The following is a 14,893-nucleotide window of genomic DNA, read 5'->3' as shown; positions in this document are numbered from 1 at the left end:
TCTATTCTATGAAAGAAGTCTCATTTAGAATTTTTTGCCCTTTATCTTGCCATAAAAAATAAATGGAGTTTATTATAGAAATTTGTTTTAGGTTGATTTTCTGTTTTAGATAAATTTTTAGGTATTTTGAGTTGATTATTGATTTATTGACATCATAAAAATGTTTTTTATATGATTTTAGATGAAAATAGACTAAAAATTACTTCTTTAGATAAAAAACCTAAATTTGATTTTTCGACCACGTACGTGTCATTCATTCTTTTTTTTTAAATAATTGTCCTTTTTTTTATCAAAACTAAAAACTAAAAATAAAAATAAAAATATTTTTTTAATGAATTATCCACGTGGTCTTGATTTATTTGAAAAATAACTATTTTCAATTAAGGAGGTATTTGAGAATATAATAATAATTATTTTTAAAATATTTTTTATTTAAAAATATATTAAAATATTTTTTTTTATTTTTAAAAAATTATTTTTGATATTAACACATTAAAATGATATAAAACAATACACAAAAAATATTAATTTAAAATAAAAAAATATAATAAAATATAATTTTTTAAAATATAAAAATAAAAATATGTGTTTTTTGTCATTTCTAAATTTAAAATGGGATATAAGCTGTTTGCCGGATAAAAAAAAAAAAAAGGGATTCATTTTACCATTACTTTTTTTGTTCTCTTTTAAAGCGACAGATAAGAACCAGTACCGTCAATCTTTTATTTTGAAGACAATAGAGAAAAGAGATTCATATTATTCATTCGTCCGCGCATTTGATCCTTTTCTCTATTCTCCGATCTCTCTATCTACTTTTATGTAATTGCATCTGCTGATTTCAACCCATCACAGCTATCATAATATCTTAATTTTTTGGTTGGTTGGTGCTTCCATCTTTTGATCTACTTTTCTCCACTGAGTTTTTTTTACTGTATTAAGATGATATTGAAAAAGAAAATCAAATCTTTAATCTATATTTGCTTTCGATTCTGTGTTAAACCTAGGGTTTTTAATAATTTGGGAATCGTTTTTTTCAGGGTAATAAGACCAATCATTACAGCAAGGATAGGAACCCTTTCTCACATGAGCTTTTGCCATTTATGAAATGTCGACGTTACTTAATGTATTCACTCTTTCTTTCACCTTGTTTTTCTTACTAGTATTTAGTTTTCAGTATGTTGGGAATTTTCTTGTTCGTCGTTGATTCGGTGTTGGTGGGGTTTTGTTTTGGAGTATACTAAGTAGCTGGTTTTGCAGCTCTTTACTTGATGGTACTTGAGATTTGTTCTTGATAGATACATAATGCGTTATGGGAGTCTATTGGTATAAAGTGCTGCGTATATATGCTCTGTTTTGCATTATCCCTCGCATGCATGTAGCTGTCTTTTTTTTTTTTCCCCTTTTAAGTTGGTTTTTTTTTTCCTCCAATTTTTTTAACCTTATATTATTCCTTTGCGCAATTTTTTCACTCATTCTGGATTGCAGTCTTCTCTAAACGGATCAGCTTCAAATCTTCCAGATACCACGGGACGATCTTTTGCTACATCCTTCTCTGGTCAGTCTGGTGCAGCATCTCCTGTTTTTCATCACAGTGGTAGGTAGATTTTTCCTGAGATTCAATTTTGTCTTCTCCTGTTTTCCTTCAGATTTCTATGTGATTGTAAGTTTTTTTTTTTTTGGCACTGCAGGAACTTTTCAAGGGCTGCATAATATTCATGGGAGCTTTAATGTACCCAACATGCCAGGAACACTTGCATCAAGAAACACCACAGTCAACAACATTCCTTCGAGTGGGGTTCAACAACCAACTGGAAGTCTCTCCGGTGGAAGGTTTGCATCCAATAATCTTCCTGTTGGTCTCTCTCAGGTATTTGTGAATTGTTTTCAATCTAGCATGTGTATCCTGTTTTCTTGACAGTAGTTAACTTCTGCCCACTTTCCTGATTATTCTTTTTAATGTTTGCACTGTGCAGTTGTCACATGGTAGTTCCCATGGACATTCAGGGGTTACAAATAAAGGAGGTATAAGCGCTGTAGGAAATCTGGGATATGGCAGTAACACAAATGGAATTGGTGGTTCTATACCTGGAATTCTTCCAGCCTCTGCTGGAATAGGTAACCGGAATGCTGTTCCAGGTTTGGGGGTATCCCAAATTTTGGGTAATGCAGGTCCAAGGATTACGAGTCCTGGAGGGACCATGGTATCTGGTGGGAACATTGGGAGAAGCTTAAGCACAGGTGGTGGACCATCTGTCCCTGGTCTTGCATCTCGTCTGAATTTAACTGCAAATAGTGGATCTAGCAGTTTAAGTGTGCAAGGACAAAATAGATTAATGGGTGGTGTGCTTCCACAAGGTTTGTGTGCAAGGAAGAAACTTATCTGTGCTTCTGTTGAACAAACAATTTACGGGTGCCTTGGTTGAATGTGATAAAATATCCTTGCCATTTGGCGTTGCTAACTTTGAAACTGTGTTGATGCCCACTTTGAGGGTTTTTTTTTTTTTTTTTTTTTTTTAAGTGGAGCTTTGGTTTTGACTTCTTGTTTTGTTATTGTCTGTAATTTTTTACAAGCACTAACATAACTGCAAAGTTAAATGTGCTTGGGGTTGCAGGCTTGCTGCCTGCTTTTTCTCTGTTTATGATCGCATGGATGATGCAAAAGGATCCATATAGCTGACCCCTACTAGTTTGGGATTTAGGCCTTTTAAAGTTCTTTCTTGCTCTCTTGAAAAAAAAATTGTCATTATCTTTTAGATTTTATGGGGATTCACACTCGTGAGTCTTTCCAAATGTAAAAGAACATGGCTGAATCTAGTTTATGCCTAGTTTATTTACGATTCTACCACTTGGTTTGATATCTCAAATTTTTTTTACTGTTCACTGCCTGTATTTGCCCATGTGAATGACATTTTGTGGATTCAGGAAATCCACAGGTAATTCCTATCTTAGGAAACTCATACCATACTGCCGTTGGTCCTCTCTCCCAAAGCCATGTACCACGTGTTAACAATCTCAGCTCTATGGGAATGGGAATGTTGAATGATGTGAATTCCAATGACATTTCCCCTTTTGACATTAACAATGATTTCCCTCAGTTGACAAGTCGTCCTAGTTCTGCTGGAGGGCCTCAAGGTCAATTGGGTAATTGAAACACGCTTTTGCAATTTTGTTTATGGTTATTTCTATTTCTCTGCTTTCACCTGTAATAGGTGAAAAATACAAGGGAAATATTTGCAGGTTCACTACGAAAACCTGGTATAGGAGTTAGTCCCATTGTTCAACAAAGCCAAGAGTTCAGCATTCAGAACGAAGATTTTCCAGCTTTACCAGGATTTAAAGGTTCCAAACTCATTCAAGCAAACTCCTTACATGCTGTATAATGAAAACACATTTGTCTTCTGGTTGTTGGGACTAGAAGTTCATCAGTACTGTAATCTCCCTAGAGGACATTGGTTGTTACTGTTCCATGGTACACCTTAATTTTCACATGTATGCTCATTTCCATGGTACACCTTTGAATCAGGAGGTGATGCCCGTGTAAATTACTATAAAAGTTCCGCTAGTGTGTGATTAACTAATATTTTTGTGGTCAGATCTATAATGTTATTAATGTCTTGCCATTGTTTGTTTGTGATTTTGTGCCATGCCAGGAAAAAAAAAAAGACTCATGTCTAATAGAGGACCTTATTTTTTCCCTCCAATTGGTAATGCATTTTTCACATGTTTTGACCATGATTCTGGATGTGATTCAGGTGGTAATGCTGATTATACAATGGATACGCATCAGAAAGAACAACTGCATGATAATTCTATCTCAATGATGCAATCTCAGCACTTCTCTGTGAGTCTCTTATGTGAAATTGAAATTTAGCAATAGCATAATGCTATCCATTGTACTCTGACACCTCATTGCTGCACTCTGCAGATTGGAAGATCTGCTGGATTCAACTTAGGAGACACTTACTCATCATATCGTCCTCAGCAGCAACAGCAACAGCAACAGAAATACTCCCCTGCTGTCAGTAGTAGCGTCTCTTTTGCATCTATAAACAATCAAGATCTACATGATTCAGAAATATTTCCTTCTTCGCATTTGATCTATCACCCACAGGTGTGGAAGTTTAGTGCTATTAATGGTTTTCTGCAATGCCCTTTAGAGGGCTCCGCCTCCACAAGTGAATGCGGTTCATAGATCTCATGAAAGTAGTCAATTGCAAGTCCTTGCTTGGTTACACCTATAAGGTTTCTATTAATGTTTCCTTGTATCTGTTGAACCCATCAATTTTACCCTTAACAATCCTTACATTTTCATGTCTCTCCTTCCATACACTCTTAGTTCAAGTCAGTTGATGGAATCCATTAAAGTTGATGGAATCCATTAAATAACCACATGGCAACTCCAGAATTTAATGATTTTTAAAGTTATAAATTTTTGAAATAAACAAAATTAATAGTAAAGCATTAAAATAAAAAAAAATTGAAATCTGTAATTCAATTTGTGCACATTTGAGTTTTTCAAAATTTCTAGTTTAAATTGAATTTTTCTTATCATTATTTGAATTGTTAAACATGATTGATTTTTACCATGTGGATGTTTAATGTATTCTATTAATGGATTTGGATTTTTTATGGAGGGAAGCCTAAAATTGAAAACATTAAATAATTTTGAGGATTAAATTAATAGATGTCATTAGTGAAGGGTGACATCAACAATGGGCCTTAAAGGTATGGTACTTTTGTAGCTAACCTAAAAGAAAACTTTCTTGGACTCATATTTGCCACTGGTGGTCACCACACTACTGTTTGTTTCATTTCTTAATGTTGGGGTGGTGTGATTATTACTTAAAAGTGTATTTTTATCATGGTTTTATATCATTATTTTGTACTTGAAGTATCAATAACTCCTTAACTAAAACATGTTTTATAATAATATATCTAATAATATAAGATACCTTTAATTTATGGTAAATGTTCATTTTAAATGCAGGCCTATCACATAAATGAAAATATTGATTGATGACTTTAAGAACTTAAATTGCAAAGGCAAAGAGATGACCAAACTTAGAAAAGAAATGTCGGTGCGATCCAAACCGGAACACTGTTCGGTAATTGGGTCATATCTAGAGCTATATATCTCAGATTTAGGTCCAATTTATATGGATGGAAAGGTAAGACATAGGCCTACAACTTTCATATGGAGCCCAAGATCTAAAAAGACCATTATCAAGTCCAAATTGTATCAACAACAAAGAAGCCCGAATCTGTCTTGCAGCCCGAGCACTGTTTGGTATTTTGGCCATATCTGGAGTTCTAGAAGTCCAAATGAGTTGAATTTTTTACACAAGAAAGCTGAGACAATTGCCTACAACTTTCATGTTTATAACTGGCTCCAATTTTGACGTTATCAATGACGTTGTGGGCAGACAAGAGAAGATAAGGATTGTCACCAAGTCAAAAGTTGGCCACCCACTTATCAATTAGTCGTCAAATCAATAGTTCCCAATTTTGGCCTATAAAAGGAGACATTTGCCATGTATTTAGGCATCTTGGTTTCCAGATCAAGATCATGCTCTTCCTTTCTCTCTTTGTATTTTTTGTAATGCTTATGCTTTGCTTCCATTATTATTAAGTTTATGCCTTTCATTTCCTTTCCTTTACTTAGTTAACTTTTATGTTCTTATTTTGTTTATTTATTTTGCTTTCTTTCATTATGTCTAGCTAAGTTAGTTATGTCAAGGTGAAAAAGTTACACTAATGGTGTAAGAATAAGTATAATGTAAACTTAATATGGATTTTAATGTTTGATACTAACATGTTTTGTATTTGTTATCTTGTTCACTCTTTAATACTTTGCTTGTTAAATGATTAATCTTGATTTATGTTGTATAACACTTGGTACAACAAATGCTTGGCACTTTCATAGCCTATAATGTATGGTATAACCGACACCTGAGCTATGAAAGGAACTTGATTTGTTGTTAACATAAGTTATAATCATGAATGCTTGACGAGATTTACAAGTATTAGTATTAATTGAATAAGATGACTAATGTAATCATGTTAACAATATATAATCTGATTGGAACCTCCTTTGTGTGTGGTTTCCAATTGAATAATAAGAGTTTATACTATACTTGTTTGATATACCATTAGTGGAACCTCTAACCTTGACATTTGTTATTATTATTGTTTAATCCTTACATTAATTTTCCATCTCCAAGTTCTCATCATCTTCTTCTTCTTCTCTTTCATTATTATTATTATTATTATTATTATTAGTACTACTACTACTACTACTATTATTATTATTATTATTATTATTATAGTTATTATTGTTATTGTCATTATTGTTATTATTATTATTACTATTATTATTGTTGTTGTTGTTGTTGTTGTTACTATTGTCGTTTATAATTTGTATAATTAACCTCTCTGTGGTTCGACCCTGGTCTTGCCGGGTTATTTATTACTTCGACACTCCTGTATTTGGGAGAAGACATCAATCTTTTAGTCGTGTCATGGTGCAATGACTATCATTTTTATTTTGCATATCTATGGCTATTCATTTTCCCTAATAAGAAATCATTTCTCTTAAACTATCCATTTCATCTGTGTTTGAGACCAGTGGACCACTTGGACTTGGTCTGAGACCTTTAAATTTGCCAAATACAGTATCTAGTGTTGGATCATACGACCAGCTCATCCAGCAGTATCAACACCCAAGCCATTCCCAGTTTCGACTACAACAAATGTCAGCTGTCAATCAACCATTTAGAGATCAGGGCATAAAATCCATGCAGGCAGCACAATCTGCGCCTGATCCATTTGGGTTACTTGGCTTGTTAAGTGTTATAAGGATGAATGATCCTGATCTGACCTCCCTGGCACTTGGGATTGATTTGACCACGCTTGGATTGAATTTGAATTCAACAGAAAATCTTCACAAGACATTTGGCTCCCCATGGTCTGAAGAGCCTGCTAAGGGTGATCTTGAGTTCAATGTTCCAAAATGCTATTATGCTAAGCCACCACCTCCACTGGATGTGAGTTTAGTCTTTTTTATCCTCTTGCTATTTAATTTTAATCCCTTAGTCCCATTTTTGAATGCTCTTCTTTTGGGTCTTGCAGCATCATTACTTCTCAAAATTCTCGACAGATACGTTGCTTTATGCATTTTACAGGTGCAGTAGTTCAGTGGATTCTTTCTGCTCTCTTTTCTTGTCATTCAAGTTTTAACACTTGCCTTTCTTCATCCTGTTGCATTTCAGCATGCCCAAAGATGAAGCTCAACTACATGCTGCCAACATACTGTAAGTTCTGTTTCTGATGAATCGAATGTTGTATTTGTTTCATATCTGTGTAAACTTTTCCTGACTGATTTCCTTGAGTTTCCTGCTTTGGATGAACCATCCCATGCTCGGGGAAAGAAACCATTCAGGATTTTGAATACATGCAGTTTTACTAATTATATAATATTTAACTATTGGTGGCATCATTACTGTTGTCAGTTATGAAAGAGGCTGGTTGTACCACAAGGAGCAACTGCGTTGGTTAAAAAGAGCACCCAACACAGAGCCACTTGTTAAAACGAGCGCATATGAGAGAGGGTCTTACCATTGTTTTGAACCAAATGCATTTGAGATAAAGCTCAAGGTTTTGACTCGTTTGGAATTAGTTAATTAGTTCATATGTTTAGAATGCTTTCTAACTCCATGTTTGCTGGCTTAATTGATTTCTGATCCCCAGTGGTAAAATTCATGTTGATGCAGGAAAATTTCCTTCTTCATTATGAGATGGTGGAAAAGAGACCGAGCCTACCACATCATTAACTAGTGTTCTAATTTGACATGTAAAGTTCTGGTCATGTGTCGTTGACATGGTCAATTTGCAGATTAGTGTTTGCTTGAATTTGGTAGTTTACAGCACTTGTATAGCCATCGGTCTGTTTAACCATGTATATTTTGGTAGTGATGGGTTGATAGTTATTTGTCAAAGTATTTTTTATTTATAAATATATCAAAATAATATATATATTTTTTAAAATATCAACATATAAAAAAATGAATATATAAAAAAATGAATATATAAAAAAATTATTTAGAAAAAAATTATTTTTTAAAAAATAGAACGGTGCTGCTGCAATAACTTGTTCTCAGTTAAGAATTCTCGTCAAACTTGATGCAAGCGCATCCCTTCCAATAGACGAGGATTCAAGTTAAACGTGTAATGTTGTAGACCACTGAATGTTATAATTGCGTTGAAATCCTGCAATTTTGATTTTATAGGACGTTCTGAAGTCACGCAGCCAGTATACATGGCAGGCTATAATGCTGCCGTGTCTTAGACAGCACTGATTATTCAAAATTCAAAGCTGCACGCTCTCTACTCCAGTAGAAGTGTTAAACACTGTTAAGGTCGGATATCAGGGCTGGGATTTTTTGATACCGGGATGGTATGGTATGAATATGAAAATGTAACAGGATAGTTTTTGTTTACCATTCTAAGGTATCATAGAGATAGTCATGATTAACTCACTATTCTAAATATAGAAATCATTTATTACATCAACTCACTAACATTAACTCACTACTTTAAAAATACATATTACAATTAAGAGAATAAGTTACAATTCATAAAAGAAAATATAGATCACCAAAAAGCAAGTAAAAAACTTTTCAATACAAATTATATTAAAAGATTTTAATATTTGGTTTGATTTAATATTATATATTTAAAATAACTCTTTAAGTTTAGAAAAACACTAAAAGAATATAATTGAGTTTCAAATAACTTTGACAGAAAACTAGGTAAATAATAATTATCACATGTTTTTGATTTATAAGAAACACAAAAATAGACATTTCACAAGCTTACAAATTAAAATGAACATAACTTATTATAAAAAACTTCAAGACATGCATTGTTGAATAATATGGAAAAATCATATTCTAAACTTAAAAATGATTATTTTTCTATGGAAAAAAGACACGCAAATTTGAGCTTAAAGTTAGCCCATAGGCTAACCATAAAGAGCAGTTAGAACTTTATCTATTTGCATTGTTAACCTAAACTCAAGTAGCCTAACATCAAAAAAACTATTAAGAGATATTTTTGTGTCATGTTTGTAGTTTGAAAAAGAATTGTCCTCAAGTCATATATATTATCATCACCATATTAAAGGTATAAGTCAACTACATTAAAAGTGTTTGAAATATTTAGATGTTCGGGTAGCTCAATCTTGTAAGCATTTTCAACAACCCACTTCATAACCTTAAATGTACCATTGGCTCTAGGTTTAAACTTAATAAACTTACCTTGTAGAAATCTTCTCTTGTCAAGATACATCCATGCCAGATCACTTTTTTTGAACTCTATATACTTACTATGTGAAATCCTGAAAAATGAGTGATTAAAATGAATAGTTAAAAAATAATAATGAAAATAAAAAATAAAAAATAAAAAATAAAACGACAAAATTTTGATTTTTAGTGAAAAATAAAATAAAATAAAAACACCTATTGACTACTTTTACGCTATTGAGCATAACGCTCAATCGAACTGGTAAATTGGACTGAAATTGTATAAGGAATCTCATAATATATATTCCTACATTCAATTATAATTTTAGGGCATTCCAAGTTCGGAAGATATTTTAAAACTAGTAACATTTAGATATTAAACAAAGACATAACAAAGAAATAAAAAAGGAAGAGAAAAGGAAAGTAAAACACTTAAAACAAAAAATTATCTTAAGAGAGAGTAAAAATTATGTAGAATTAAGGATCTAAAATGTGTAAAACATAAAACACAAATCACTCCATTAAGCATGGATTTAAGAAGAAACTAAGTGAGGGAGAAGGGAGAAAAAAAAGATTATAAGTCATGGCAAAGAAGAACAATTAAAGGGGAGAAAAAACATCACTTGGAGGAACATTTTTGGCTAGAACTTCAGTTCAGCGAGCTCGAACATCTAGAGCTATAGGTAGGTGTTTTGCTCTTTAACCATGTCAAGTTATTATAGTTGTTCTTTCTTTTCTTGTATGTGAATGGGTTGTTTTTGTTATGTATGCTTTATAATTAGTGAAATAGAATTGTGTCATGAATGTAAGAGAATTATGAAAATATATGGTGAAGAATGAAAATTATTCTATAAAAAAACTTAATTAATATAAAAGATAACATGTATCATTTAGTTGTCTGAATGGTCAAAAACTAAGAAGATATAAATATTTTGATTTTAACTTAGTTTTCTAAGTGGTGGAAAACTAAGGTGAATCGTGTTTGACTTGACCATTCGTAGAGGCAGGGCTAAGGTGGTATGGTCAGATGACTTAGTTATTCATGAAGGTAGGAACTAAGAAAATTTGATGTAGAAATTAACTTAGTCAATCGTGAGAATGGAAACGAAGGTGTGGTTATAGAACTTAGTTATCTATATAAAAGATGGCTAAGGTGGTAATGAACTTGATTAGAAATTGAGAAAGACCTGGATTATTTGTGTGATTACTTGGTTTCCATTAAGATGGGGACCAATATGGCAAGAGGAGTAAACTTTATAAGTAAACTAAGAAGCTTCGTAATGGAGAAGTCATCTAAAAGTAACTAAAGTTATAGGATATGTCTAGAGATAATTTATTAAAGATTATGATGTTAAAAAAAAAGTGTAAAGTATATATATGTATAAATAAATTAAACTGCTATTAATAAATCAATTATATTGCATTGTTGCAGGTCCTTCTCATACTACATAATAAGCTTGATTCTCTTATATTGTGGGTAGTCATTTACTAGGTACATTTTGGTATTTGGTTTATGTAATATTTTAGTTCATTAAGATTTGAAGTTATTTTTTGGGCATATAATTAATGTAAAGTCATATACCACTATTTAGATAATTAAATCTCTTTTGTGGATGTATTAAAATGTTTTTAGTATGCATGTAGATAACTTTATAATATGCTTTGTTTTAATGACATCATGTCTGGGGAAAAAAGATATATAACACTATCATTAGAATGGAAAATGAAGAAGGTATAAGTCTAAGTCTAAGTGGATGAAGTGATAAGAAATTAGATTATATTGAAGAAGATCCAGGATGGGTGGATCATAATTATGTATAATAAATTATGTTTTTGGTAAATGTTGACACTTGGAAAGGTCAATTTAAAATAAGGAATCTGTTGAATTTTTGATAGCTATAATAATAATAATAATAATAATAAGCTTAAAATGCTGTTAGGTTAGTTAAGGATCGAGAATCATGATATATATATAATTTACCTAATATTTCAACAAATATGACATAAATTAAATAGAGGGTGTTATAATTTGGTATCAGAGCGGGGTTTTAATTTGATGTGCATGTGAACATAAAGCAAGTTTTACTAATATATAACCTGAATCTTTCATTTAGAATGGCACGTACTTGAGCTGGAGCTAGAGCTAGAGTTGGGGATCAAATTGACCTTGTTTTAGAAAGGGGACAAAATAATAATAAGGCTAAAAAGAGTGACCCCCCCAAGGGATACTGCATCCTAAAATCTTAGGTTGCAGGAAAGGCATAGAGTGGGATCACAGAGTACTTCAGCGGCATCATCAATGATAAAAGTGTCACGAGTTCAAAGACCAAGACTAGTTGAACAGGTTCATCCACCTTAGCTTACAATGCCATTTGGGGCACCTATACAGTCTCTGGATCCTGTGTCTGTAGAACAGCTAGTGAGGGTTGTGGTGGCTAAAATGATAAGAGTTACAGGAGGAGTGAAGACGGAAAAAGTTTAAACTTTAGTCTATTGGGTAAAAAGTATGAGAGAAATGGAATGTAAATCCTACCTAGAAGAGGAGGACACAAAAATCTCAGGATGATGACTCTAGAAAGTGGAGAAGTCCCTTTTTCATATACCAATGCTTAAAGATACGCGAGTCAATTGTGTGGCTCAATAATTATCTAATGAGGCCTAAACTTGGTGGGCTACAATAAAGGAAGGGGGAATAAGAGAGGCGCTTTCCTAGGCTGATTTTAGACATAAGTTTGAGATCTGAAACTACTCAGCATAATATCGATGGAATAAGGAGCAAGAGTTATTGAATTTGAAATAACTAGATATGATAGTTATAGGGTATGAAAGACAATTCCAAAGCTTTTCTATATTTTCCTTCATGTTGATTCCCACTAAGCATTATAGAATTGGGATATTTAAAAAGGGATTGACCAAAGGGATAATCACTTATCAACCAAAGACTTTAATGAAATTGGTAAAGGCTACTCAAGCTCTAAAGGCAGTGTTTAAAGTAGATCAACTTGACATGACTAGATAGGGAAAAACAATAGCAAAAAAGAGAAAAGAGATTGCTACTCAGTTTTCTAGCCACCTATTTCAAAACAAAGTTGGGGAGGATTATCCAAGAATTAGTTTCTTAGAGGAAATACTAGCAAGTTCTTTCAAGTTCAAAGGAGTGGACAATCAAGTGGTGGAGCCTGTAAGGGCTAGTTAGAGGGGGAAATTCATCAAGAATTATGAGACAAGAAACTTTAAACCATCTCCACTATGAAGTGTGTAATCAATTGCACCTAAGAGATTATAGAGTGACCCTAGGGCATTGTTTTATATATGGACAAGAAGGGCATAGTTAGAAGGAGTGCATATATGTTATTGAAGGGTGTCGCTTATATGGGGAAAATAAGCATTACCATCAAAACCACGCAAGTGGACAAGCTCAAAGTCAACAACAATCAATAACAGTGGATGTCTCTAAAAAGGAACCAATGTAACCTGCACAATCTGGGGTCAGTGCAAATAGAGGAAGGGGTAGGAGTACAGGGAATAAAACCCAAGGAAAAGTATATCATATAACCTAGGAGGAGGTACGAGCTGCCTTAGATGTGGTAGCAGGTATGATTACCTTGAATGCTTAACATATTTATGCATTGCTAGATCCACGAGCTACTCATTCTTTTGTTCAAATGCATAAACTAAATATGCCAAAATATATGTTATAAAAAAGGTTAACGGTTAGTACTCCTTTAGGGGAAAGAGCAGACATAGATGAAATATATAGGTGGTGTAATTTACAATTTGGAGGTTAAAATTTGCGAGTAGATGTAGTTCCATTGATGATCCAAGATTTTGATGTAATTTTAGGGATGGATTGATTAGGTAAACACCATGCAAACATGGACTGTTATAATAAGATTGTGAATTTTAATGTAAGAGAAAGGAAGAAGGTAGAATATAAAGGAGAGAGAAGGGTAATTTTGGGTAGTATTATTCCTGCAATGACTATTAGAAAATTGTTAAGAAAGGGGTGTCAAGCTAGCTTATTTAGATTATGTTGTAGATAATGAGAAGTAGGGTAAGGAATTGAGGGACATTCCTATAATAAGAGAATACCTATATGTGTTCCCTAGAAAGTTGATAGGATTGCCTCCAAGATAACAAATAGAATTTTCCAAAGAGGTACTATGATTAGTATTTAAAAGTGCATTTTTATTAAGATTTTATATCATCATTTTGCATTTGAAGTATCAAGAACTCATTAACTAAATCATGTTTTATAATAACATATCTAATAATATAAGATACCTTTAATTTATGGTAAATATTCATTTTAAATATAGGCCTATTACATGAATGAAAGGATTGATTGATGAGTTTAAGAACTAAAATTGAAAGGACAAAAAGATGGCCAAACTTAGAAAAAAGATGCTGGTGCAGTCCAAACCGGAATAGTGTTTGGTAATTAGGTCATATTTGGAGTTGTAGATCTCAAATTTAGGTCTACTTTATATGGATGGAAAGGTAAGACATAGGTCTACAACTTTCATAAGAGCCTAAGATTTGAAAAGGCATTTTCAAGTTCAAATTGTTGCAACAACGAAGAAGTCCGAATATGTCCTGTAGCTCGAACACTGTTCAGTGTTTGACCCATATTTAGAGTTCTATAAGTCTAAATGACCTTAATTTTTTTTTCCTAAAAAGCTGAGATAATTTCCTAGAACTTTCATTATCAAATGGTTTCAATTCTGACGTTATCAACGATGTTTTGACAGATAAGAGAAGATAAGAATTGTCACCAAGTCAAGAGTTGACTACCTACTCATCAATTAGTCATCAAATCAATAGTTCTCAATTTTGGCCTATAAAAGGAGGCATTTGCCATGCATTTAGACATCTTGGTTTCCAGATCAAGATAATGCTTTTGCTTTCTCTCTTTGTATTTTTGTAATGCTTAAGTTTTCTTTTCATTAATATCTTGTTTATACCTTTCATTTCCTTTCCTTTACTTAGTTAACTTTTATCTTATTTATGTTCTTATCTTTTTATTTATGTTTCTCTCTTTCATTATGTTTAGCTAAGTTTATTATGTCACTGTGAAAAGGTTACACTAATGGTGTAAGAATAAGTATAGTGTAAACTTAACATGGACTTTAATGTTTGATACTAACATGTTTTGTATTTGTTATCTTGTTCACTTTTAATACTTTGCTTGCTAAATGGTTAATCTAGATTTAAGTCGTATAACACTTGGTACAATAATTCTTGGCATTTTTATAGCCCATACTATATGGTATAACCAACACCTGAGCTATGAAAGGAACTTGATTTGTTACTAACATAAGTTATAATCATGAATGCCTAACAAGATTTACAAGTGTTAGTATTAATCGAATAAGATAACTAATATAATCATGTTAGCAATTTATAATCTGATTGGAACCTCTTTTGTGTATGGTTTCCAATTGAATAATAAGAGTTTATATAATACTTGTTTGATATACTATTAGTAGATCCTCGAATCTTGACATTTATTGTTATCATTGTTTAACCCTTATATTAATCTTCCATTTCAAAGTTCTCAGCAACTTCTTCTTCTTATTCTTTACTACTACTAC

General features: G+C 32.5%; 1 protein-coding gene across 4 annotated transcripts; it reads left to right on the top strand.

The window, feature by feature from the left end:
• The first annotated feature begins 703 nt into the window (after window positions 1-703).
• On the top strand, window positions 704-8,008 carry LOC105114642 (probable NOT transcription complex subunit VIP2). Of its 4 annotated transcripts, none has more exons than XM_011011259.1 (14): window positions 704-876; window positions 1,038-1,123; window positions 1,486-1,594; window positions 1,689-1,867; window positions 1,974-2,355; window positions 2,923-3,141; window positions 3,238-3,339; window positions 3,753-3,841; window positions 3,926-4,111; window positions 6,621-7,043; window positions 7,129-7,181; window positions 7,269-7,310; window positions 7,509-7,653; window positions 7,770-8,008. In XM_011011259.1, the coding sequence occupies exons 2-14, from the start codon at window positions 1,106-1,108 to the stop codon at window positions 7,827-7,829; spliced, it is 2,007 nt and encodes a 668-aa protein (XP_011009561.1). In that variant the 5' UTR covers window positions 704-876; window positions 1,038-1,105; the 3' UTR covers window positions 7,830-8,008. The 4 variants fall into 4 exon arrangements, with proteins under 4 accessions (XP_011009561.1, XP_011009562.1, XP_011009560.1 ...); XM_011011258.1 differs by having other exon boundaries at window positions 705-880; XM_011011260.1 differs by lacking the exon at window positions 7,509-7,653 and having other exon boundaries at window positions 704-880.
• The last annotated feature ends 6,885 nt before the right edge of the window (window positions 8,009-14,893 follow it).

Source organism: Populus euphratica, unplaced genomic scaffold (genome assembly GCF_000495115.2).
Source record: "Populus euphratica unplaced genomic scaffold, PopEup_1.0 scaffold555.1, whole genome shotgun sequence".
Classification (NCBI taxonomy): domain Eukaryota; kingdom Viridiplantae; phylum Streptophyta; class Magnoliopsida; order Malpighiales; family Salicaceae; genus Populus; species Populus euphratica.
The sequence above is the reverse complement of the archived record's forward strand: the minus strand, read 5'-3'. Positions and strand labels throughout refer to the sequence as shown.

Excerpts from the sequence above, each read along its gene's own strand:
- LOC105114642 (XM_011011259.1), top strand. Across the intron at positions 1,868-1,973 it reads TTCCTGTTGGTCTCTCTCAG|TTGTCACATGGTAGTTCCCA; the intron begins GTATTTGTGAAT and ends TGCACTGTGCAG. Across the intron at positions 7,311-7,508 it reads CTACATGCTGCCAACATACT|TTATGAAAGAGGCTGGTTGT; the intron begins GTAAGTTCTGTT and ends TACTGTTGTCAG.